The sequence below is a fragment of the Crocodylus siamensis genome, chromosome 6, assembly GCF_052110815.1.
Source record: "Crocodylus siamensis isolate JL-2025a chromosome 6, ASM5211081v1, whole genome shotgun sequence".
In the NCBI taxonomy this organism is placed as follows: domain Eukaryota; kingdom Metazoa; phylum Chordata; order Crocodylia; family Crocodylidae; genus Crocodylus; species Crocodylus siamensis.
Genome location: NC_143400.1, coordinates 761,966 through 784,650, shown reverse-complemented (window position 1 = coordinate 784,650; position 22,685 = coordinate 761,966). Strand labels below are relative to the sequence as shown.

Here is a 22,685-nt window from a genome sequence, read left to right as displayed (position 1 = left end):
TCAGACTGAATTGCTTCTGGGAGCAGAGGATCTATGAAGAGTGGTGTGGTGACACCCCCAGTATGGCAAAAAAGAATGAGGGTGGGTTCAGGACTCCCTAACAAATAGATATTATTGGACAGTGGGGTGGGATATAGAATTGCCTTTCCCAAAGCACTGGTAGGGATCACTGGATCTGGCACTGAAGGGAAGTGATTCTTCACTTTATTTGGTGCTTGTGAGGCCTCATATGGAGTGCAGTGTCCAGTTTTGGGTCTTGTACTTCAAGAAGGAAACCAGGGAAAAGCAACAAAAATGATTGGAGGTCTGAGACACACAATGGGAAAGGCAGAAAGAGGTAGGGTTATTTAGTCTGAAGAAGAGAAGACGTGGGGAGGGATATGGTAAGTCTTCAAATACCCAAAGGGTGGCTCATAAAGAGGATGGTGATTAGAATATTCTCTTTGGCCACATGGGTTGGGAAAAGAGCAACAGGCCTAAATTGGAGCAAGTGGAGTTGAGGGTGGAGACTAAGAGGAACTCTCTTGCTGTGAGGGTGGTTCAGTGCAGGAGAGGTGGGATCTTCATCCTTGGTAGCTTTTAAGAGCAGGTTAGACAAAGATTTGACTGGGATAGTTTAGACAGGACTGATCCTGCCTTGAGCAGAGGGTTGGGCTAGATACCATCTCCTGAGAACCCTTTCTTTTGAGTGTAATCGGTTGCCCTGTGTATTGGTGTGCCATGGAGGTAGCTACACTTGTCTCCATCACTTGTCATTATTTAATATTCAGTTCTTCTACAGTCCAAGAAGGGCAGATAGCTATTTGTTAATGTAGCTTCTTGAAGGTACCAGGTGGGTCAGAGAGCATCAAACCAGGGCTGGTGGGTGGGTCTGAATAAACCGACTGATTAAACTCACCTTCGTATCAGAAGACTCTGGTAGACCGGCTTCCACCACGGGCCAGTTCTTTTCGCCCTGCTGTATCTATCAGACAGGTAGGTGAAGAGGAAAGAGACAAAGTTAATTGCCAGTAGTTGCTGCTTGTTGCCCTATCCTGTCCTTCTGCTACTTTTCCTTCCATCTGTGTGGCTAATTGTTTGCTTTTCCTCTTCCTCCCAAGAACAAGTTTAAAAGAGTTGCCTCTTCAGCCCATTTATCAGAAGGAGGGCAATAAAGATAAAGCTTCCTCTATAGTTTCGCTGGATTCCGAAGCCTCTACTTTTGATCTGCAGCAGGAAGGTAACGTGGAAAACGGAATGGCTTTGCTGCCCTTTGGAAGGCTAAAATACAGACGTGGAAAATCAAACAGGAGACAACGGCTCAAACAATCTCTTTTATTAAACTGTGACAGCTGGCTATGTATTTACAGTTGTTTTTTATATGGGCGAGCTCTGATCCAGTAAAACACTGGCATCTTGTGTGTCTAAGTCTGTGACCAGAACAAGCAGCGATTCTCAGTTGGGGTGCTGGGAGAACCTTTTAAGGGTGCCAAAGTAGGTGTGCAAACCACTACACACGATTCTCAAGATAAATCCACAGATCTCCAACGCAAATCCATCCCGCCAAAGGCATTCTAACCTGTTGTGGGCTTGCTGAGTTCTTTGCAGCTGGAAAATCACTCTAGTATTTTTCTGTACTCAAAAACAGAGTGGAAGCTAAAAGCTGGCGTTTTCCGAGTGGAATCTTGAATCTAATGAGCCTGAGAACCACAGAGTTAGGGGCTGCTTAAAGATGTGATGAAATGCTTTGGTTCAGGGTCTAAAAGCTAATGTAAATATTGTCTGTGTTGCTCTGATTTGATGCATCTCAGCAGCTCACCTCTTTCTTTTTTTCTTTGGGATGTGCAATGTCACCATAGAGTCTGCAGTCTCAGACGGTGACGCGGAGGTGGAAGTAGAAACAATAGATGTGGATGAGAATTCCCAACGAAATGTCTCTCTGCCCCAAACCCCTGAACAAGAAAAGTACCTCAAGCATCATTTTGAGACCTTGACGGACCCCCCAGCAGAAGGTAACACTTCGATGCAAATAAATTATGAAGATTAAAAGCGGCAACAGCAGTGGTTTGCCTTGTGGAGCCACGTGTGGAGCCTTATTAGGTTTTCAATGAGTAATAGCTGACTTATAACAACAGTGTTCTTAGCTGTGTCTCGTTGGCATATGTATTTTTCTCTTGTGAACAGAGCCCTGTTTCCTCAAACGCAGCAGAAGCAAACAGCAGAACAAATTTCAAACCAGTGCAGCTGGTGCACGCATCCTGGGAAGATAATGTATTGCTATGGCCTGAATTAACTGCCTGGTTGTGGGTTTTTTGGGGGAATATCGCCTCTGGAAGTAGCTTGTTGAATTGCTTTGTTTGTGAAAGGCTTGTATTTGCCTGAATTGGTGTTTGCACTCACTTGCTGTCTCTCATATACTTTATTTCCTCCTTTGCACATCATTATTGAACTGTCCTTGAAGCCAGTCTGAGAGAATGTGGCTTATTCAGCATCCTGAACATAGGCAGTCATGATCCTGAAGGCGCGACTCAGGCAATAGCTGTCTTGTTTATGATTTCTCTTCTGGAATGCAAATCTTCGCAGTCATCATCAAACACGTTTAAATTTCTCTTCTAAGATCTATGTCAATACTAGGGACTGGTTTTTTTTCATTGGAGTATCTCAAAGCCCTTTACTGTGAAGATTGAGATCATTATACCCATTTTACTGGGGGGGAGAACTGAGGCATATGTGGAGGGAAGCAGCTTGCTGATTTAATCTTGGATCCAGGACTGGAGTCTCTCTCTCCTGGATCCCAATGCAGTGCTCTACCTGTTAAGCCAGATGGCCTCCCAGTTCTTAGAACTTTCCCTAAGGGTGCGATTTGTCATCATCTTCCATTCTTTTGGAATGAATTTGTGGTCCAATAAGAGGTCACCCCCAAAAATCACTGCTGAATGCATTCAAGGTGCATTTTTTTGAGGAAAAGATCGCAGTCTTAATCTAGCTTTCTGTGTGTCATCAAGGCTCATTTTTAATTTTCTAGCATGAGGATTAACTGGCTAATGGCTGTAAAGCCCTGTCAGCCATGGTTTTAATATGTCAAACACTTCCTTTCATCACAACCATCTATCTCCTTCTCCCAGCCTGCATGCTGGCTTGGATGCTCTTTGAGTCAGGAACTGTTAACTAAACAGTGCTGTCTCTTTTTTTTTTTTTTTTTCCCCCACAGAAAAATTTGATGGCTGCTTGAAAGATCTGAAGCCTCCTGAAGAAAGGGATGAGGAGAAGGACTTCTTCTTGAATCCACGCTTGAGCATTTCTGCAAGATTTCTTTCACGCTGCCAGAAAAATAGGTGGGGGCGGGCAGGCTTTCTCACCCCCAAAATACCATGCTGGAGGGGGTTGGGGTGCGATCACACAAACCGAGCTACTGTGAGGTAGGAAGGTGTGAAGTTTGTATCAGCTGTACCCCACTTTCACTGGTGTGCAAGCTCCTTGACATCTACCACAGGGCTGAAATGTGTGCGTAAGCCAGTGATTCTTAACCAAGGTGCCATCTGATCCTTTGAAGGGCACCATGCAATATTAACTTTGTTAGATATTTGAATGCCTCCTCATGATTTGCAAGATAAACCCAGAGATTTCAGCTAGAAAACCAGCATATCCAAACCATTCTGCCTTGCCGTGGGCTTGCTGAGTTCTGTGTGACAGAAGAATGGCTCTATGAGATTTTTCTTAGTCAAAAACCACAGATTCACAGAAGTTTAGGGCTGGAACCAAGCAAAAGCTAAATGCTGGCATTTTCTGAGGGCAGGACCATGAGTCTAACAAGACTGGAAACCACCGCCCGTAGGCATTTGCCTCAGAATAACTACCTTACTGTGTGTCTGCTCCCTCGCTTACCTTGGGGTAACCCTGTATATGCATGTACCCTTAGTAACACTCTGTCCCAGTTAGGGCAATGTGGGCCAAGCTTTTTGGCTACAGATTAGTCTCACACCCTCTACAAATACCACTCTGATCCCCTTCCCCCACCTGATCTGCTTCTGTTTTCGGCTCCCTGCCCGGTCTACTGTATGCCCCACACACAGGCTGACCATGCCATGAGTTGGCCACCACTGCAGTAGACCATATTTATAGTGTGATAATCACTTTGAGTGTTTAAAGTGACTGATTCAGGCTTCAGATTTCTTGGAATAGGGGCTTTATTTTGCCTGGCAAAGCATTCTGAATGCCCAATTTCATTTCGTTTCACGATGTTATTGTTGAGTCCTTGGAAAGTGTATTCACAGGAGTTCTTCAAATGGAAGTCAGGGTGGTGAAATAATGATCGTGGGAGAGATTTTCAAACTTATTTAAGTGATTTAGAGGAAAAAGGTCTCCTTGACTCTCAGTATGGCTAGTATGCTTTAAATAACTGGTGAGGAGAGTCTGAGGGAACTGGGCTGATTTAGTCTAGAGAAGAGCAGACTGAGGGGGGATTTGATGGCAGCATTCATGTCCCTGCAGGGGGTTGCAAAGAGGATGGAGCTGGACTGTTCTCAGTGGGGGCAGATGACAGGACAAGGAGCAATGGGCGCAGGCTGCAGCAAGGGAAGTTGAGGTTGGATATTAGCAAAAAGTTTCTCACTAGGAGGGTGGTGAAACACTGGAACAGGTTACCCAGAGAGGTTGTGAACTTTCCAACCTTGGAGGTTTTGAAGACCTGGGTAGACAAAGGCCTGGTTGGGATGATGTACTTGGGGCTGGTCCTGCTCTGAGCAGGGCTTGGACTAGATGTGACCTCTGGAGGTCCCTTCCCACCCTCGTTGTCTGTGATTCTGTGAAATCCATTAGATGCTTTGGTATTGCATATGGAGGGTGGAACTAATATCTCCTTCAAACTCTCAAGTACAAGGTAAGGTCCACAAAGTAACACACACGGACTCCAGGAGAAAACTTTGAGCTTAGCTGTTGTCCATAGGAACAGGTTTACAAAGGGTTTACAAAATATGAAGGATTTATAACATACTAAATGGCAAAGAGAAAGTAAAGAGGGCTCTATTATTGACTGTCTCTCACAATACAAGAACTGGGGGTCAGAGCATGAAACTAAAACAAACGCAAGGAAGTTCTTTTTCACTCTGCATGGAATGGAAGGGTGGAGTTCGCTGCCAGCAGATGTGGGGGAAGCGTAGAGTTTAGCCAGATTAACAAAGGGATTGGACACATTCTTGGAGGAAACGGGCATCAATGCCTATTGAGCACAGGAGTTAGGGGTACAGTCTCTGAATCGGAATTTCCTAGGCCTTAAGTGCTACAGGCTGCAAGGGAGAGAGGAACAGTGGGGAAGAAAGTGTGGTCATCCCCAGCTCTCTCCCATCCAGCATCCACTCTGCTGTGGTGTGACACAGACGGGTATGATGGACCTCTGGTCTGACCCAGTACATGACAGTTCTTATGTTTTAACAGAAGATTGACATGTTTGGAAGCAGATAGATCTTTGTCCCCTGGCCTGTTAATGTGCTTTCCTGTGTTAAAAACACCTGGTCTGTTGTAAAGATTTCTCTTGGTCTGCCTGATAACATGCATCTGATGGAGACTACTATATGTGCATGCAGATTTGCTGCTGCCTTTGTTCCAAGGCCACGCCTGCCATTTCAGAGTAGCACTGAAGCACAAGACCATGGAAGCGAAAAGAATAACTTACCTGGAGAGTCCAAGAAACCAGAGGTACCTTTGTCTCCTCTAAAGACACTACTTTTTTTCTATAGAACGGTGATTGAGAAATAGAGCTTTATTGCTTCGGGGAAAGATGTGACAAAATAGGTACTTTTAGTGACCATACACGCAGACATTACACAGGCTGGCTGTGAAGGCTTGAGCCTGGAAAGCAATTGGCAAGTTGGTTCATTTGGATGTTGGCTGCACTCAAGGCTGGGGATTGTGACTGGGCTGTGCCAGTGCTCCTGCCAGGAATAAAACCTGGAGGTTCCCGGCTAGAGGGTCTTGTCCCTCCACCCAGTGGACCAGGAAGGAATCTTACTCTGTGATGCACATGGGGAAGGGAGCAGGGGTGGCAGTAGTTGCCTCCTGTGTTTGGGGGGTGGCCATTTTCCTAGTATCTCTCAAGTGCATTTAAACAAGCCTTGTAGCAATGAGACACTGACAGCCCTTATCCACTTGCTTCCCTGTGGGGTCTTTGGGCAACATGCCTTATGGTTGGGCAGCAGGGTTGACATGTATTTTTTTAGGAATATGTTAGACAAGGACTTGTCTGGGATGGTTGGGATTGAGGTGATCCTGCCTCAAGCAGGGGGTTTGAATAGATGAGCTCCAGAGGTCCCTTTAGCCTTACTTTTCTCTGATTCTGTAAGGATCCAGAGATAGAAAAATAGCTGTATTACGTCAGGATTGTGCACTATGCCTTGTTGGGGGAAGTACAGGTCTCTTAGCAGGAAACCTAATGGACTCAAGTTAAATGTTAAACCAGAGGTGTCAGACTTATGACCATAGGTAAGATCCAGTCAACGTGACCATGTCTGTGTGGTCCATGGGGCTCATAGGGGAGCTGGGAATGCAGGGGTCAGGTTTGGGGCATGGAGCCCCATTGGGAATGTGAGGGGGGTGAGCAATGGTGCTGCACACCCCCGCTGCTAACGCCACTTGTCCTGCTGCTGCTCTGTCTGGATCTGGCCTGGCGGGACTGAATGAGTCGGACACCCCAACATTAAATCTTCTGGGTCTCCTGGTAAGATGGTTATAGTTATGCTTGGCTATTGAATACCAATTGAATGAAAGTTAGGGAGCCTTGTAAGAACTGAGTTGAATTTGTGGCTTCTGTGCTCTTTGGTCAACCCAATGTGGCCTCCAAATTGCGTAGCAAAGTTAGGATCTCTAGTCAGACCTGGTTTCCAACATTTCTATGAATTTTCCTTTTAGAAGCCACCAGAAGAAAAGCCCCCAGAGATGATAGAAAACCCAAAGTCAAAGATGTACAACACATCTGGTAAGAGACTGACTGGAGGCAAGATGAGTCGTGCCTCTCCATGGCAAAGAGCTGTGGCTGATCTAAGTCTGTCTGTAATCCACTTCTAAAGAACTGTGAACTCTCTCCCAAGTGGAGCTGTTGCTTACAAAAGCTGATGCATGTCAGGTTTGGTTAGTTTATAAGGTGCAACTCTGGTTTCTTCCAGAGAACTGTGATTCATCGTCTCTCTCCGTGTTGGAGGAACACTGTAATACCGACCTTTAAAAAGTTCTGTTAATTCACCTTTGGGTTATTATCCAAAAGCACCTGCCTCCATATATATATAAAAAAAATTTTCAAGGCTCCTAAATCCCATGGACACCAATGAGATTTAAATGCTTTTGAAAGCTGATATTGCTTTAAACAGCAATGTGCCGCGATTTGAATAGCCAGGATCGTTTTTTAGTTGCTCTTGCCTTGCCTCGTGACTTCCACAAGATGGTGCGGTTTGCTCTTCTCTCTTTAGAAAGATCTTCTCATAAGGGTAAAGCAGATATCAGATTTCTCCCAGGACAAGGCCTCTTGTTCTGGGATCCTAGAGACTTAAGCCCATTGATCACTTCAGGTATCTGTGTAGTATCCAAGAAAACATCCACTCCCTCCAATCAGGTTTAATTAGCGTTAATTGCTGCCCAATCTGGTCACTAGGTTTGGTTTTGTTGCCTTGTACTATGGGATCCAAGATAAACCCAAAGTCTGGTGAGGTTGGGGTTTTTTTTATCCTTAGTGTCCCTTTGTATTAGCTTTGCTTGTCTCAATGCCAGATACATCACAGATATGCCTCCAATAGAAATAATACCTTTACTGCCAAGATCCTTTTAGAAAATAGTTTTCCTTCAGCAATTCATTAGCTCTCTGCCTTTTTCCATTTCTGCATAGATCTTCCTTTTGCGTGGTAGACTTATTCTGATTTTGACTTTGGTCCAGAAACCTGCCAGGAAATCAGCAGAAATGCATAGTGGTGGCTTGTCATTTTCTTCTCTTGGACAGTACATTTTCTTCTGTACTGTCGTTTTAAAGTATTTGCCTTCAAGTGAAACCAGCCACCAGAGTTTGTAAAATGCAGCTACTTGGTGAAAGCTTTTTTTTTTGCCTCCGAAGGTTCCAGCTGTGAGAACTGAACATCCCGAGTTAATCCATCTCTCCTTTTTTTTTCCTTCTTAGAAACACAACTCCTTATCAGAAGCTTGCATGCAAAATTCCAGGAGACACTGCAGCTTTATGACAAGGTAAGAGGGAAGATCAACTAGTTGGATAGACTAACAGCAAATCATCAGAAATGACCCTTTTTTTTGCCCTTGTCATCGTAAATACTATTGCTAGACCTGTTGATCTTGTTGAATTCCTGGTAGCTGCTGGCTCTCATTTGTAGATTAGCACAGAGGGGAAATGGCATCAAAGCCTGCACAAATCCAGCCTGGGGAATGACTGGCTGGGCTGCAGTACTGCAATGAAGGACCGGGGGTATTACAGCTGTAGTGGATCATTAGCTGAATACAAGCCAACAGTACGCTCTTGTTGCAAAAAAAAAAAAAAAAAAAGAAGGAAAAAAAAAGCCAACAACATCCTGGGTTGTATTAACAGGGCTGTCACTCGCACTGATTCTTCCACTCTGTTCAACACTGGGGAGGCCTTGTGTGGACCAGCCCAACTTGCTTGTGATCCTGTGATGTCTAGATGATATTTCAACCCCCACTAGAAAGCTTCAGAGATGACCAGCTCTTTGGAGATGTTAGCTGGGCTGGTTTTAATTAGGATGACCCTCCCCTGAGCAGAGGGCTGAACCAGATGATTTCCTGAGGTCCCTTCCAGCCGTACCTTGCTGTGAACCTGGTGATCAGTGGACAGACAGTTGCCCGCTGGTTGGGGCCAATCTAAGCATAGCTGTACCTATGTTCTACTATGAATCTTGTTGTAGGCAGGTCTGTGGCAATCTGCCTCTCTGCCATCCCTCTGGTTGCTCCATAGAGGCCTGGAGTTGCATTGGTCAAGCAACAAGCACCCACTAAGCTCTTGCATTCCTCTCCCAGACTGCTGAAACTGCCGTGTTGAGCAAGGGGCTAAGCAGCAGCATGGATGTCCCTGTCCCACTGCGTTCAAGCTGAGTGTGCTGCAGTCCCCGCCCTGATAACCGCATGGCATTGGGACATCTCTGCTGGGCAGAGTCGCATGTTTTTGACTAGTCTCAGTCCAGATCTGCAAAAGCAGATAGGTAGGATTTGCAAGAGCAGCTGAGTGAGTTAGGCACTCAGTTTCCATTGAAAGCTGGGGTGCCCACTGCACTTGGAGGGGGTCTGGCTTTTTAATGGGCACTTTTGTAAGACCCCATTGCTAGGTGTGCAGATGCCTGTGTATGATTTGTAAGATAAACCCAGGGATTTCCAATGGGAATCCAGAGTGTCCAAACTCTCCTGCCCTGCAGGAGCTAGCTGAATTCTTTGCAATGGAAGAATTAGTCTAGGATTTTTTTGTAGTCAAGAAACAAGTGAAAGCAAAGAGCTGGCATTTTTTGAAATGGGAAGAGTGAGGCTGAAGTCTAAAGGGGGAGGGCTGGAGTCTGGAAAGGTGAAGAACCACTGTTTTAAATGCACAGAAAAAGTCCAGAGAAGGGCAACAAGAATGATCAGTGCTATGAGAGGGCTTCCCTTTGAGAAGCAGCTAAAGAGGCCTGGCCTGTTCACTATAGAAAGGGCAGGAGATGGGACAAGGGTTTACAGAATGTGAAGTGGGGAAGAGAAAGTCGGTAGGGATTGATTCTTGACTGTCTCAGCAGACAAGAACAAGGGGTCACAACGTGGAAGTGGAAGACAGTCCATATAAAACAAACACAAGGACGTTCATTTCCACCTGGCATGGAATGAAGTGGGGAGCTCGTGGCCACCAGATGTGGGAGAAGCGGAGAGTTTAGTCAGATTTGAAAAGGGATTGGAGACATTTTTGGAGGAAAGGGGCATTGAGAGCTGTCGAGCACAGGAGTAGGGGGCATGGCCTCTGCATCAGAACTTTCTGGACTTGGAGGCTGCAAGGGAGAGAGGAAGGGGGGGCGGAAAAACCCTGCTCAGACCCAGTTCACTCCCCCTTCCAGCTCTGCTCTCTGCCGCTGTGCGACACAGGAGACTGGGCAAGATGGACCCGTAGTCTCACCCAGCACATGGCAGTTCTCATGTTCTTTCTCGTGCTGTCTGTGGACATAACTCGGGAAAAATCTTTTTTTTTTCTTTACTCTGTCAAAAACAGGGCCCAGCACCTTTATTCTTCCCAAAAACAAGGCACATGTCTTTTGGGGGGTGGGGGGGACACGTGGTATGTGAGAGGGTACAGTATCCTGAGTCCCTGCCTTCTTTTTATAGGTGGCTGATTCCAAAGAATCCACTGAGGACGAACAGCTCCAGATCCAGCCCCTCCTTGCCAGCACTTTCTGCTGGATGAAAACTGAACTGGATTCCCGGAGGGTCAAAACCCATGTCGATGTTGCCACGACTACAGAGAGCCCCTTCCCTCCTCTCAAAGGTCCCCATGACAATGAGATGCTTTCTCTCCTGACATATTATTCGGAATCGTTGGTGAGAATGGTCCAGAAAAAACTCGACAACAGTAACAAACCAGAGGTGGTTTGAGAGAGAGCAGACAGGTAGCTTTTTCTAGTGGAGCTTGAAACATGAATTTTAAATGTTGGTCTCTACCTCCAGCTGCTGTGAGTATCTCCTCCCCCCCCCATGTTTTTGGAAGAAAACTCGGATGGCTGCATCAGAAACAAAGCAGAAACAAGGCCATGACTTCTCTCTCTGTTCCAACCTGTTCTTATTTTTATGTTGATGCATTTGTGAGCTGGTGTTTGAACTCTCCAGTGGAAGAGTTTTTGATTTTAGAGCCTGGCCGTTTCCCAGGCCTCTTTAAAATAAATGTGTTCGTACCCAAATGAGTGAACGGCTCTTCCTGCTTCAAAGAGCCAGTAGATAGAAAGAAACAGTCGGTTGTTATAATGGTCTTGTCTTGATCTCCCCACCCCTGCAGGTACCAGCTAGAGAGTTTCAATGCCAAGGCAATTAGCAGACAGGGTGACCCATGATCGCATTGATGTTTGGCTTTGGCAAATAAATGTTGGGGACTGAATGTCTCTGGAGATGGGAAATCGGAGTCTTTCAGCTTTAGACCAGCCCATGTATGATGGAGATGGTAGTCCCATCTGGAGGCTGCTCTGTAGCCTAATGTAGACTCTGGTGCTGTGTCAGGGTCCCCAAACACTTTCCAAAGAGGCTTTGATTATACCTCCATTTTCAATGGCAGCCTCTCGGTGCAAGGATGACAGCCTTCCCACAAATAGGGGAGTCATCACTGAGTGGAGGCAACAGAGGCGGCTGATACAATATCCATGTTTGACTGCTGCCATGACGAGTAGTTCTGGGAGGAAGCAGTGGATCCTGGTGACGTCAGGTCATAGTTTTGTTTCTCGTTGATCTGCCTCCATCGCGAGCTAAGTTTGCTCAAAACAGTTGCTGCCTTGTCCTACATCATGGCACTTTTTGGGACAGTTTAGCTCTTTAGTCTCCCAGGTATTGATGTTAATATTGCGTTTTTTCAGACTAGCCTTCAAGGTGCATACTGGAATCTCTTCCTTCCACCTTTAGAGCAGTGGGTTGGGAGTATGAGATCTGTTTTGGGAGCTGAAACAGGTCCCACAACTGGCTCCGTTTAACTGGTGGGGGGGAGGAACTGAGGCACAGAAGAATAACGATGGACATAAAACCATTTAGCAGGTTTCTAGAATTGCACCTGTATGGGTACCGCTCATATGGCATTTAGCTTGTTCTAGGGATAAACGGTGGCTGTGGGACTCGACTGGCTGCAGATGGCTGTGATTTGTGGTGTTCGTGCCTCCTGTGTGTACCCTTGAGCTGAGTGATCTTGGAGGGCATGGGCGTGTGTTGTCTGATACGGCCGATACTGAAGAATGCAGACAGGGCCTGGAGTTACCACCATTTAACAGAGACCGCAGGCAGTTGTGGGTAAGAGGCCTGAATAGAGCTAGCCAGTAATGGGTGAGATGCTGCCAGCAAAACTTGGTAGGTTCAAGTAAGCCAGAGACTGAAATTGGTCCATGGGCCTAGATCAGCTCTGGAGGTCCTTTGCAGCCCCACTGCTGTTCTATGATCTAAGAGAAGAATCCAGGCTGCAGATGTGATCCAGGGCTGGCTCTAGTACTCCCATTACGGAAGACTGGCCCTGCCTGATCTGGTCCAGGGGGTTAGCCTGAGACGGGCAGAGAGCCCAGCTTGGTGTAGACCAGCAATACTGGGAGTGACTGGCCCCCAGCCACAATTCTGAGCTCCCTGCCAAGACCCTGAGCGGATACAAAGCAAATCCTTTTGATTTCAAACAGCCGTGCATTTCCATATCCCCTCTCCACAGACTGGATTTGAATAACCCTGTTTCCCTGGACAGCTTTGCGAGCAGTTTGATTTCTGGGTGTTGCCCTTGATTTGATTAACAAAGAGCCTGAGGGATGAGTCCATCTAGGAGGACGGAGGACACCTCCCCTGGTGTTGAGCAGGGTGTTCTTGGCTTCTGTCCCAGCACTGCAGAGCCAGCGATCCTAATGGATCTGTGGATGATTTTTTGGGATGGGAAGGACTGTTTATGATCTCTCCTTTTTCCCCCTTCTGAGGCCTTGTGAGTGCCTCTCACCCGCTACTGCCTCCATCTGATGCTTGCGTAGGATGCGGGGGAGGGAGGGCACATCAGAATAATCTAGTTCCACAGGTCAGGGAACAAGTCTGTGGGCTGGATGAAGAGCTGGATTTGGCTGACAGTCCACCCCCCTGTACGCTGGATCCAGCACCCACTTTGGCTGGTCTGGGACCTGTGCTGCAAGCCTACAGCTTGGTAGAACAGGACATGTCATAAAGACGCCTGATGACCGGCTCCTGAAGCAGGTCCAGTACTCCCAACTCACCAGTGGTCACCACCCTAGAGGTGCACAAAAGAAGAGATTCAAGGACACCTTGAACCCTAGAGCCATGGGACTGGAAGGGACCTCCAGAGATCACAGCTGATCAGCCCCATCCAAACCAGCCTAGACAAATCCACCATCTAAACTCTTAGCAAAATGATTGTCAACCCTGATAGACCAGACATCGCACCCGAACCTGCCACAGAGAGAGCAGCAGGACTGTGGCAGCCAATGTCCAGCTGCTGTAAAAGGTTGTTAACAGACACTCAAGGGATCCCAGGCCCAGGCCGTGCCCCAGTACAGAGGAAGGCAGAACCTCTCCACAGCCTGTATCAATCTGACCATGGGGGAAAATTCCTTTCTGACCCCAAATATGGCTGAGCCGAGGGGCCCTGCCAGGACCCTGCAGGGTTGGTGCCAGCGGGAGCATTGGCACAGCCCAGTCCTGTCCCCAACCTGTGCTGAAGCCAACACCGTTGGGGGGAGGCTTAAAGCCCCCCTGACATCTGCAGCCAATCTAACGAGTGCCTGGGAGACAAGAGCACTGAGTTGTCCCCTCTGGCACTGCTAAGTACAACAAGGCATCAACCATTTCAGGCATGTTGTCCTCACGATGGATAGGCAAGAGAGACAAAGGGAAGGAGCCATGAAGCAATGCCTCCAGGACCCGCTCCTTCCTTCCAGAAGGATTTGCCTTGTCTTTAGTCAAACAAATGGATGTCAGATGGACCTCTTTGTCACTGCGGACTCGCCGATGGCTTCCCTACCTCCATCGGCAATCCCTCAGTTGGAGGATGATTTCTGCCATGGCTTGTTTAATCCAGTCCTTGAGCCATAGATCCACCCGGGGAGTTGCAGGTCTTTCCACCCACAGGAGAGAGCCGGCCAGAGGCTGGCATTCCTCAACTTTCTTCCTTCCTCTGCTCGCTCTTCTGTGCTGCGAGGGCAGCGCACTTTACCTCGAAGCAGCCTGCCACTTGGTTGGGGTTGCAGTGCCTTCGGCAGCCAGCTCTTCGCAGCTTTCAATGCCGTGCTTTCGATGTCTTCTTGCTGCGTTTCTTCTGGCCACCGCTGGGTCTGAAGCTGGAAGTAAAACACTCGTTTTGAGAGTCAGGTGCCCACATGTAACATCCTGTCCAGTAGAGATGGTGCTTGAGAATCACCGACTCCATGCTGGTAATGTTGGCTTCAATAAGGATGCTGGTGTTCGTACATCCACTTTTCCCATTGGATTTTCCAAAGGCATCATTGGTGGAGCCCCTCCAGGCTCTTGAGATGGTGATGGTAAGTCGCCCACATTCCACATGCGTTCTTCCCCCTACCTGCTGGATGACTGTCCCTGTATCGAGGTTTTGCTGACTACAACCTGGCTCAGCTGGAGGTCAAGGAAGGGGGGCCCAGTAGTGAGAGCATGAGCTTTTTGGGTTCATATATCAGCTCTGCCACTGAGTTACCGTAGACCCCAGGATAAGCCTGAGAGGCAGAGAGGCTTGGGGAAAACACTGCAGCAGGCCCAATGGGGGTCCTGCACCCAGGGAACCACACTTAGCAGGGCTGGGTTTGAACCGAGCCGGCCGACAAAGGGAGGTAACCGTCTTCCCCGCTGCATGGAGATTTGCATGAAGAGGATGGAGGCTGTGGTGGTGTTTGCAGTGCAGGGTACAGCATATGCAAAGCGCCGGGGCCCCTATTCACAGCCCTCCCAGGCCATTCAAATCTGTGTGTATAAAGTCGTTGGGCACGGAGTTGCAGGATGAGATTTGCCTGGGAGGGGCCTGGAGCTAGGTGCTGGGGCTTTACAGCCAGCTTTCCCCCCCGACCGCCACTGTGCTGTGTGATTTGGAGTAGATGCAATAGACTCCCTGCCTCAGTTTCCCCACCTGCCAGGGGAGGGTGAGACATGGGCAGAGCATGTCTAGGACTCCTGGGTTTTTTTCTTGCCCTGCAGTTTCCTGGATTAGACCAGGGTGATGAGAAGTCAGGTCTCCTGGGGCTGAGCGGTGTTGTGGGGTAGTGGCTAGAGCGGGAGGGACGGGGCCTGGCCAGACTCCTGGGTTCTCCTGTGTCTGCGTGAAAGCGGTACCTCCTGGCGGGCAGCACAAGGACGCTCTCACTGTCTAGAGAGCTTGGAGGTTGACAGTGCTCCACGTGGGTCCCGGGCTCGCAATTGCAAGTCCCCGCAGCGCTGCCTGCCCACGTAGACACCGTGTTTTCCCTGGAGACTTGCCCTGGCTGATCTGTAGGGCTCTGCCATGCCCAGGGCTTTCCTGGTGAGAAGGCGGCAGGCGCCCGTGCTGGGATCTCGCGACTGGGGAGCACTAGTGGACTGTCTCCGGGGCGATGCCTATGTCCCAGGTAGGTGCCCCACTTCCCTGGACATTACCCCTAGCTGGGGCAGACCCAGGGTGGGGAGGAAGAGGGGGGTATTTCCCAGGGCAGGGGCCAGGCTGGCATCTGAATTGGGGTGGGGGGAGGCTAACCCCAGCCAAGTGGGTTGAAGAGAGGCAAGTCCCTGGGACCTGTCTAGATCCGGGGTGGTGAGTGGTTTGTCTAGGTCACACCTGCCCCTAGGCCCCCGCCACACCACCTCCATGACCACCCCTGCTCCCCTGTATCCCATCACCCCTCCTCACTGATCCCTTACTCACTGCCCTCTGCCCCACCCCACCCAATACACCCAAGTCTCAGGGCATGAGTCCCAGTAGGGTCTGGGGTCTCCTTTGCCTGAGCTGGGCTGTTGTTCACAGGGCTCAACCTGGCAGGAGGGGGCACAGGCCAGTGGCCCCTCTTTTCCGGGACCCTTGCTGAGGACAGGAGCATCTGGGCTGAGGCAGGAGAAAGCAACAACCAGAGGCCTGGTCCCACTGTGCCAACCCCCGAAGCTTCGGACAAGCCTCTAGCAAAGGTAAGGCCTGTGTGGAGCTGTGGGTCTGGACACCTGCATCTTGTGCCAGCTCTGGGAGGGGAGAGGTCTGGAAGCTCCGTGTTTGGGAGGGGAATTGCCCTCTGGGGTTTGTGAGGGCCAAGTGCCCCCCTACTCCAGTGCCTTTCAGCCAAAAGGCATTTTGCCCAGAGCTTCCCACCCGCTGGCTAGGATGCAGCTGCCTCTGAGGTAGGATAGGGCAGCTGGTGACAGCTGGGTGGGAAGTGAAGTCTCTTTTCCCTGGCTGAAGCCACCCAGGGGAAGGGATTGCAGGGAGCTAGAATCGTGACCGCCAGGATGCCTGGGTTGGCAGTCACATGGTGCCTTTCATCCAGAGATTTTGATAGTCTGCAACTCTGCCTCAGTTTCCCTGTTTCTTACATGGGGGGAGGGATGGGAGGACTGAGACAAGGACCAGTGACTTGCCCTGGGGCAGTGGCGTAGCCTGGGAGAGAACCCAGGTGTCCTGAACCTCTCTCCAGTGCTCCTGTGTGCACCATGCCGCCCCCCCACCTCGCCTCCCCAGATCTGCCCCTGGAACTACCCCAAAGGGCTACATCCTGCCCCCTTCTCTCTCCTGGCAGGACAGCAGTCCCCAATGGCGCGGGGACTTCCGGTGCAGGGTGTGCACCAAGGCCTTCCCCCTCCAGCGCCTGCTGACTCGCCACGCCAAGTGCCACAGCCCTGTCAAGCGGCACCGGTGCCCGTGCTGCACGAAGGGCTTCAACGACACCTTTGACCTCAAGAGGCACATGCGGACGCACACTGGTGAGGCCCAGGGGCTCGAACACCCAAGTCCTTCCCCCTGGCTGGGGCAGAGGAGAGCCGTCCAGTGAGCAGAGGGTGGGGAACAACAGGAGTCGGGACTCCTGGGTTCTTGACCCCAGCTGAGAGAGAGGGACCACGTAATAAGCAGAGGTAGAGTCAGTGAGGCCCGTAAGAACCTGGACGCCTGGCGTCTTTCTGCAGCTGCATAAGAAGGGGCGATCTGTCGGTAGTAAGGAAGGGATGGAGGGAGATGGGTGTTAGGAACCAGGATTCTGGGTTCTTCCCAACTGCGGCTGGGGAGAACGGGGCATGAGTTAGGTCTGCAGTTGGTTCATGTTGAAGCCTCCCCCTGGGCATGTGGGGCAGTGTCCTGGACAGCCCCCCCACAACCACTGACCCCGTTCCCCCTCCTCTCCCCCACCTCCGCAGGCATCAGACCCTACCGCTGCCACCTGTGTGCGAAGGCCTTCACGCAGCGCTGCTCTCTGGAGTCCCACCTACGCAAGATCCACGGGCAGCCCCAGGCCTACGGCTACCGGGAGCGGCGCGCCAAGCTGTACGTGTGCGAGGCCTGCGGCTTCACCTGTACTGCTGGGCCCGACTACCACGGCCACCTGCGCCGTGCCCACCCCACCGGCCCCCCGATGCCCCACAAGCGGGCAGGGCCCCCCCCTGGCAGCCTCCGGTTCCTGCTTTATCCCAGTGGCTTCTACGCTTGAAGCTAGGTTAGCAGGGGGGATGCTGCCCCTACTCCAAAACTTGACCAAAACTTGGGGTCACAAAATGGAACTAGTAGGTCGTCAGTTTAAAATGAGCACAAAGACCACTTTTTTCCCCCGGTGTGGAATGAAAGGGGGGTGCTCATGGCTCCCAGGCATGAGAGTTCAGCCAGACTGACCAAGGGACTGGACACAATTTTGGAGGAAAGGGTCATTGGGAGCTATCAAGCAGGGCGCGAGGAGCACGGCTTCTGGACCTTCAAGGCTGGAGGCAGCAAAGAGAGAAGTGGGGGGCGGGGGAAGCATTGATCAGATGCGGTTCACTCTCCTTTACAGCCTCCACTCTCTGCTGCTGTGTAATGGGAGGGTGGGCAAGGGCGACCTGTAACCTGACCCAGTATATGGCTGTTCTAGGCTAGAGCAGCAGGGCTGGAAGGGAGCTTCAGAGGCCAGATCTAGTCCAACCCCTGCCTGAGGCAGGGTCAGCTCCATCCAAACCAGCCCTCATCTAACCTCTACATCAGGCTCGTATCAACCCCGATGCAGCGTAGATGTGCCCTGGGTAAAGCAGGGGAACTATGGCAGCTAATCTCCTGTTCCTACAAAGGGTTGGCAGTAGACTCGAGAGATCCCAGGTAGAGGGCCAGACTCCCTGCTACGGCAACCCCTCTTCCATCTCCCCCAGTCTGACCATGGGGTAAAATTCCTTCCTGACCCCAGATAGGGTGCCAGTTTGACTCCGAGCAGCGGGGCAGGGACCCTCTTGCCACTTGGCTTACAAAGGGGGACAGAGATGGGTAGCTGTGGCTGGAGCAATCTGACCTCTCCTTCCCACATGCCAGGTCTGGCTGGGCCTCTAGCGGGCGCTTCTAAGCTGATACGTCGGCCCCGGGTACCTGCCAATTTAGCCAGGTCCCCGAGCGGCTCTGTGGGCCTCGCATGTCATGCAGCTGCTGTGTTTTAAGGAAACACCCTCAAGACATCTATCTCCAATGCCATCGCTCTCCTGATGTGGCTCTCTCACGGCCCAGCAAAGCCCTTTCTAAACAGCGGGTGAAACAGGTATCCAGATCTGGCATTCAAGGGAAGACTGGTTGAGCTGGATGTTAGGTGACCAGGTGTTCTGGGACAGGGGTATAGATAAGCCCAGCTCTATTAGGAAGGGGTTTCAGGTCTCTCCCTGGAAAGGATCTGTCCCTGGCCTCTGTCAGAAATGGACCACCAGGGTCTTAGCCCTTCTCCCTACCCTTCAAGGAGCAGCTGCACAGGTCAGAAAGAGTCCGGGAGAGAGACAAAAATGACCAGGGGCCAGGGAGATGGGGCTGAGGGGGAAAGGCTGGCAAAGCTCGGGGAGACTCCATCTGGAGAAGAGATGGAGGGGGCATCTGATACCAGTCTTGGGGTGATGATAGAGAGGATGGAGATGTTGTTTTTTTTTCTCTGCCCATCAGGGACAGGACTGAGAGCAATGGGTTTACGCTGCAGCAGGGGAAACTGAGGCTGGAGAGGAGGAACGTCCCGACTCTGAGCACAATCGAGCATTGGCTGCGCAGGGAGGTGGTGGAGTCCCCATCCCTAGAAGTGTCCAAGGGCAGGTTGGACAGACCCTTGGCTGGGCTGGTTTGGAGAGGGCTGGCCCTGCCTCAGGCAGGAGGTCCCTTCCAGCCCCACATCTCTAGGACTTTGTGATTGGGGCCCTTTACACACTTGGAGTGAATAGCAGGTACCTGGAATTAGTCGCGATCTGTTATCCTGGATACTTAACAGGTGCTTAAAGTGGGACAGTGGGTTTGTACTTCTGCAGGTTCCCAGACTAAATGGCTTTGTCCCAGGAGGCATCCAGTGTCCGAACAGGCACCCGTGTCTGCGGGGCAGAGTGGAGGGTCTGGCTGTCCCAGGCTTCTGGGCTTTGCTGGTCGCCACACGGGCCTGGGAAGGGATTTTTTTCCCCTCTCCTCCTGCTGCTACAGTGGCTCTTCCAGCTGTCAGGGCTGGAGATTGGGTTTGTGCTGTACTCACGCTCCTGCTGGGACTAAAACCTGGAGGGGTCTTGTCTTGCAGTGGCAGGATGTTAGCAGAGCCCTTGGCTTTACCCAGGGCAAGCAGAGGTGTTCTCCATGTTTTGGGACCTGATAGTTTTCAAGCAAGAGGGTTTGCTCTTGTTGAAGAGGATTCGGACAGGGCCGATAGTACCCAGAGCATGGTCTTGGACTCTGACCTCTGCAGAGCTCCCCACTTGCTCGGCTTGTGACCTAGGTGCTGAGAACTGTGTTCAGTCACGGGCCTCCCACTACCAAAAGGACATGGACAAAGTGGAGAGTCCAGCGGAGGGCATCAAAAAGTGTTGGGGGTCTAGGGGACGTTGTGAGGAGAGGCTGAGGGAACCAGGCTGATGAGTCTGCAGAAGAGAAGACTGAGGGGGATTGAAGAGCAGCCTTCACCTCCCTGCAGGGAGGCTGCAAAGAGGATGGAGCTGGGCTGTTCTCACTGGGGGCAGATGGCAGGACAAGGAGCAATGGGTGCAGGCTGCAGTGAAGGGAAATTGAGGTTGGATATTAGAAAGAATTTTCTCACTAGGAGAGTCATGAAGCACTGGAACAGGTTACCCAGAAAGGTGGTGGAGTCTTTATCCTTGGAGTTTTTGAAGACCCCAGTAGACAAAGCATCGACTGAGATGATGTATTTGGGGCTAGTCCTGCATTGAGCCGGGGGTTGGACTAGTTGTGACCTCCTGAGGTCCCTTCCCACCTGAATTTTCTATGAACTGGGCACAGCAGACTGCTGCAGCCAGCACATAACCAACGTGCAAGAGGTGCTGAGGTTGAAGGAGGCACACGGGGGAAGATTTTCAGAGGTGTAAATAGCAATTATGGGCTTGACTGGTTTGCAAGAACTCTTCCCTACACCTGCGACTGTAGCACAGGGTTGTGATGCAAGTCTACCGTCAGTGATGTAGTAATACATGACTTGCCTAATGATAAGGAAATGATACTTGCTACCCTGTATTTAAACACAGATCTCTGTAGAGTACTATATTTTCTCATGCATCACCCCAGGGTATTCAAGGAGCTGGCAAGCGTCATAGCTCAGCCCTTGGCACGGATCTCTGAGAGCTCTTGGTGTTCTGGTGTAGTGCCTGAAGACTGGAAAGGGTCAATGTGGTGCCTATCTTCAAGACAGGGAGGAAAGCACATCCAGCAAACTACAGGCCCATCAGCTTGACCTCTATCCTGGGCAAGGTCTTGGAAAAAATTATCAAAAAGACCATCTTTAACAGACTAGCCGATGGCAACATCCTGAGGGATAGCCAGCATGGGTTTGTTGCTCAGGCAAGACCTACCTGCAATCTCATCTACTTCTACGACCAGGTGACCTATCACCTGGACAAGGGGGAAGAGATTGATGTCATATATCTTGACTTTAAAAAAAGCCTTCGACCTGGTATCCCACAATCACCTCTTGGCAAAACTGGCCAACCGTGGCCTTGACCTCACCACGATCCGCTGGCTGGGAAATTGGCCCTGTGGTCGGACCCGGAGGGTCGTGGTTGATGGAAGTCAATTGTCGTGGTGTGCGGTCTCGCAAGGCTCTGTTGTAGGGCCTATACTATTTAACTATCTTATTTTACTATCTTCATTAATGATGTGGACACTGGAGTCAGAAGCGGACTGGCCAAGTTTGCCGATGACACCAAACCCTGGGGCAAAGCATCCACACCTGAGGACAGGAAGGTGATCCAGGCAGATCTCAACAGGCTCAGGAAATGGGCGAATGAGAACCTGGTGTTTTAACACCAAAAAATGCAAGGTTCTCCACCTTGGGAGGAAAAACCTGCAGCACCCTTATAGGCTTGGCAGTACTACACTGGCTAGCACTACAGATGAAAAGGGACTTGGGCGTCATGATTGACCACAAGACGAAAATAAGCCTGCAACGTGACGCTGCGGCTAGTAAAGCGACCAAAACGCTGGCTTGCATCCCTCCTCGAGCAAATCCCAGGACGTCATTCTCCCCTTGTACTCGGCCTTGGTGAGGCCGCAGCTGGAGTACTGCGTCCAGTTTTGGGCTCCACAATTCAAGAAGGATGTGGAGAAGCTTGAGAGAGTCCAGAGGAGAGCCACGCGCATGATCAGAGGTCAGGAAAACAGATCTTACGATGACAGGCTGAGAGCCATGGGACTCTTTAGCGTGGAAAAGTGCAGGCTCGGGGTGATCTGGTGGCCACCTATAAGTTTATCAGGGGTGACCACCAGGATCTGGGGGAACGGCTGTTCACCAGAGCGCCCCAAGGGATGACGAGGTCGAACGGTCACAAACTCCTCCATGACCATTTCAGGCTGGACATAAGGAAGAACTCCACTGTCCGAGCCCCCAAGGTTTGGAACAGACTGCTGCCAGAGGTGGTTCAAGCACCTACTTTGAACGCCTTCAAGACACATTTGGATATTTATCTTGCTGGGATCCTATGATCCCTGCTGACTTCCTGCCCCTGGGGGAAGGGGCTGGACTCTGATCCTTCAGGGTCCCTTCCAGCCCAAATGTCTGTCTATGAAATCACATGCTGCCAAGACTCAGCCTCTCTTGGTGACACCAGTTTTCTGGGAAGGCAGAATGCAGTACAACAAGAGTCTGGGGGCGCCATGCTGGCAGAGGGCTGCCTGCTTCTTTCTGGGCCAGCAGGTGGGGAGTGGAATCCACTGTTCACCCCTTCACATCTGTACTCATCTTGGCAACAGGCTTTGTCCACTCGGCTGAAAACCATCACCAGTTTGAGAACAGCTGGGAGAAGGACACCAGACCCCAACCCCCACCTCCCAGATTGCCCTGGAGAGAAGCTGGCAGCTGCCTTGCAGCACAGCTCCCCCCAGTTTTGAAGGCCTGATTTTGGGCGGGGGGAATGATGCATATAGTACACTAGGAAAATACAGTAGAAAGTCAGAAGGAATAGTTCCGCTTGCCTGCTCATACCCGTGAGATTTCCTTGAGGTATTCTGGCCTGTTTTTATAGGCAGTCTACAGCTACTCCACCTCCTGCCAAAAACGGCGTCCGGCTGTCCCCATGGCTGAGTTTGTACCACTTCGACCCCTTGAGAAGCGAGCCCAGGCCACGTGCACTATACAGAGAACGGGGCAGCTTTGGGGCTGTTAGATGCCGCACCCCACCCCAGGAGCCTGGGCTTCAGAGAGTAAATGCATGCGGACCACCTACAGGGAGGTAGAAGGGGAGCAGAAAGTCACTGCGCGTCTGCTATCCACTTCTACGCTCTTACTGTAGGTAGAAGAAAGCCAGCCTGCAGTAGCTGAACCCGTGAGGGAAGAACCCAGTCGACTAGACTCCATCAAACCAGACGGTGC

General features: G+C 50.7%; 2 protein-coding genes across 3 annotated transcripts in view; both read left to right on the top strand.

Annotated features, from left to right (window-relative positions):
• WDR62 (WD repeat domain 62) overlaps nucleotides 1-10,880 on the top strand; it is a 35,651-nt gene extending 24,771 nt beyond the window's left edge. Inside the window, exons 24-30 of one of the 2 annotated variants that reach the window (XM_090056070.1) lie at nucleotides 1,101-1,219; nucleotides 1,839-1,991; nucleotides 3,191-3,314; nucleotides 5,562-5,673; nucleotides 6,883-6,949; nucleotides 8,135-8,199; nucleotides 10,321-10,880. In XM_090056070.1, coding sequence (XP_089912196.1) covers nucleotides 1,101-1,219; nucleotides 1,839-1,991; nucleotides 3,191-3,314; nucleotides 5,562-5,673; nucleotides 6,883-6,949; nucleotides 8,135-8,199; nucleotides 10,321-10,587 — 907 coding nt within the window. In that variant the 3' untranslated portion in view covers nucleotides 10,588-10,880. The remainder of the gene's footprint in view (nucleotides 1-1,100; nucleotides 1,220-1,838; nucleotides 1,992-3,190; nucleotides 3,315-5,561; nucleotides 5,674-6,882; nucleotides 6,950-8,134; nucleotides 8,200-10,320) is intronic. The other variant, XM_090056071.1, reaches the window with a different exon arrangement.
• Nucleotides 10,881-11,120: 240 nt separating this feature from the next.
• OVOL3 (ovo like zinc finger 3) lies at nucleotides 11,121-22,637 on the top strand. Its single transcript, XM_090056227.1, has 4 exons — nucleotides 11,121-15,275; nucleotides 15,668-15,825; nucleotides 16,428-16,611; nucleotides 17,041-22,637. Exons 1-4 carry the CDS (start codon nucleotides 15,173-15,175, stop codon nucleotides 17,328-17,330), a joined length of 735 nt encoding a protein of 244 aa, XP_089912353.1. The 5' UTR covers nucleotides 11,121-15,172; the 3' UTR covers nucleotides 17,331-22,637.
• The last annotated feature ends 48 nt before the right edge of the window (nucleotides 22,638-22,685 follow it).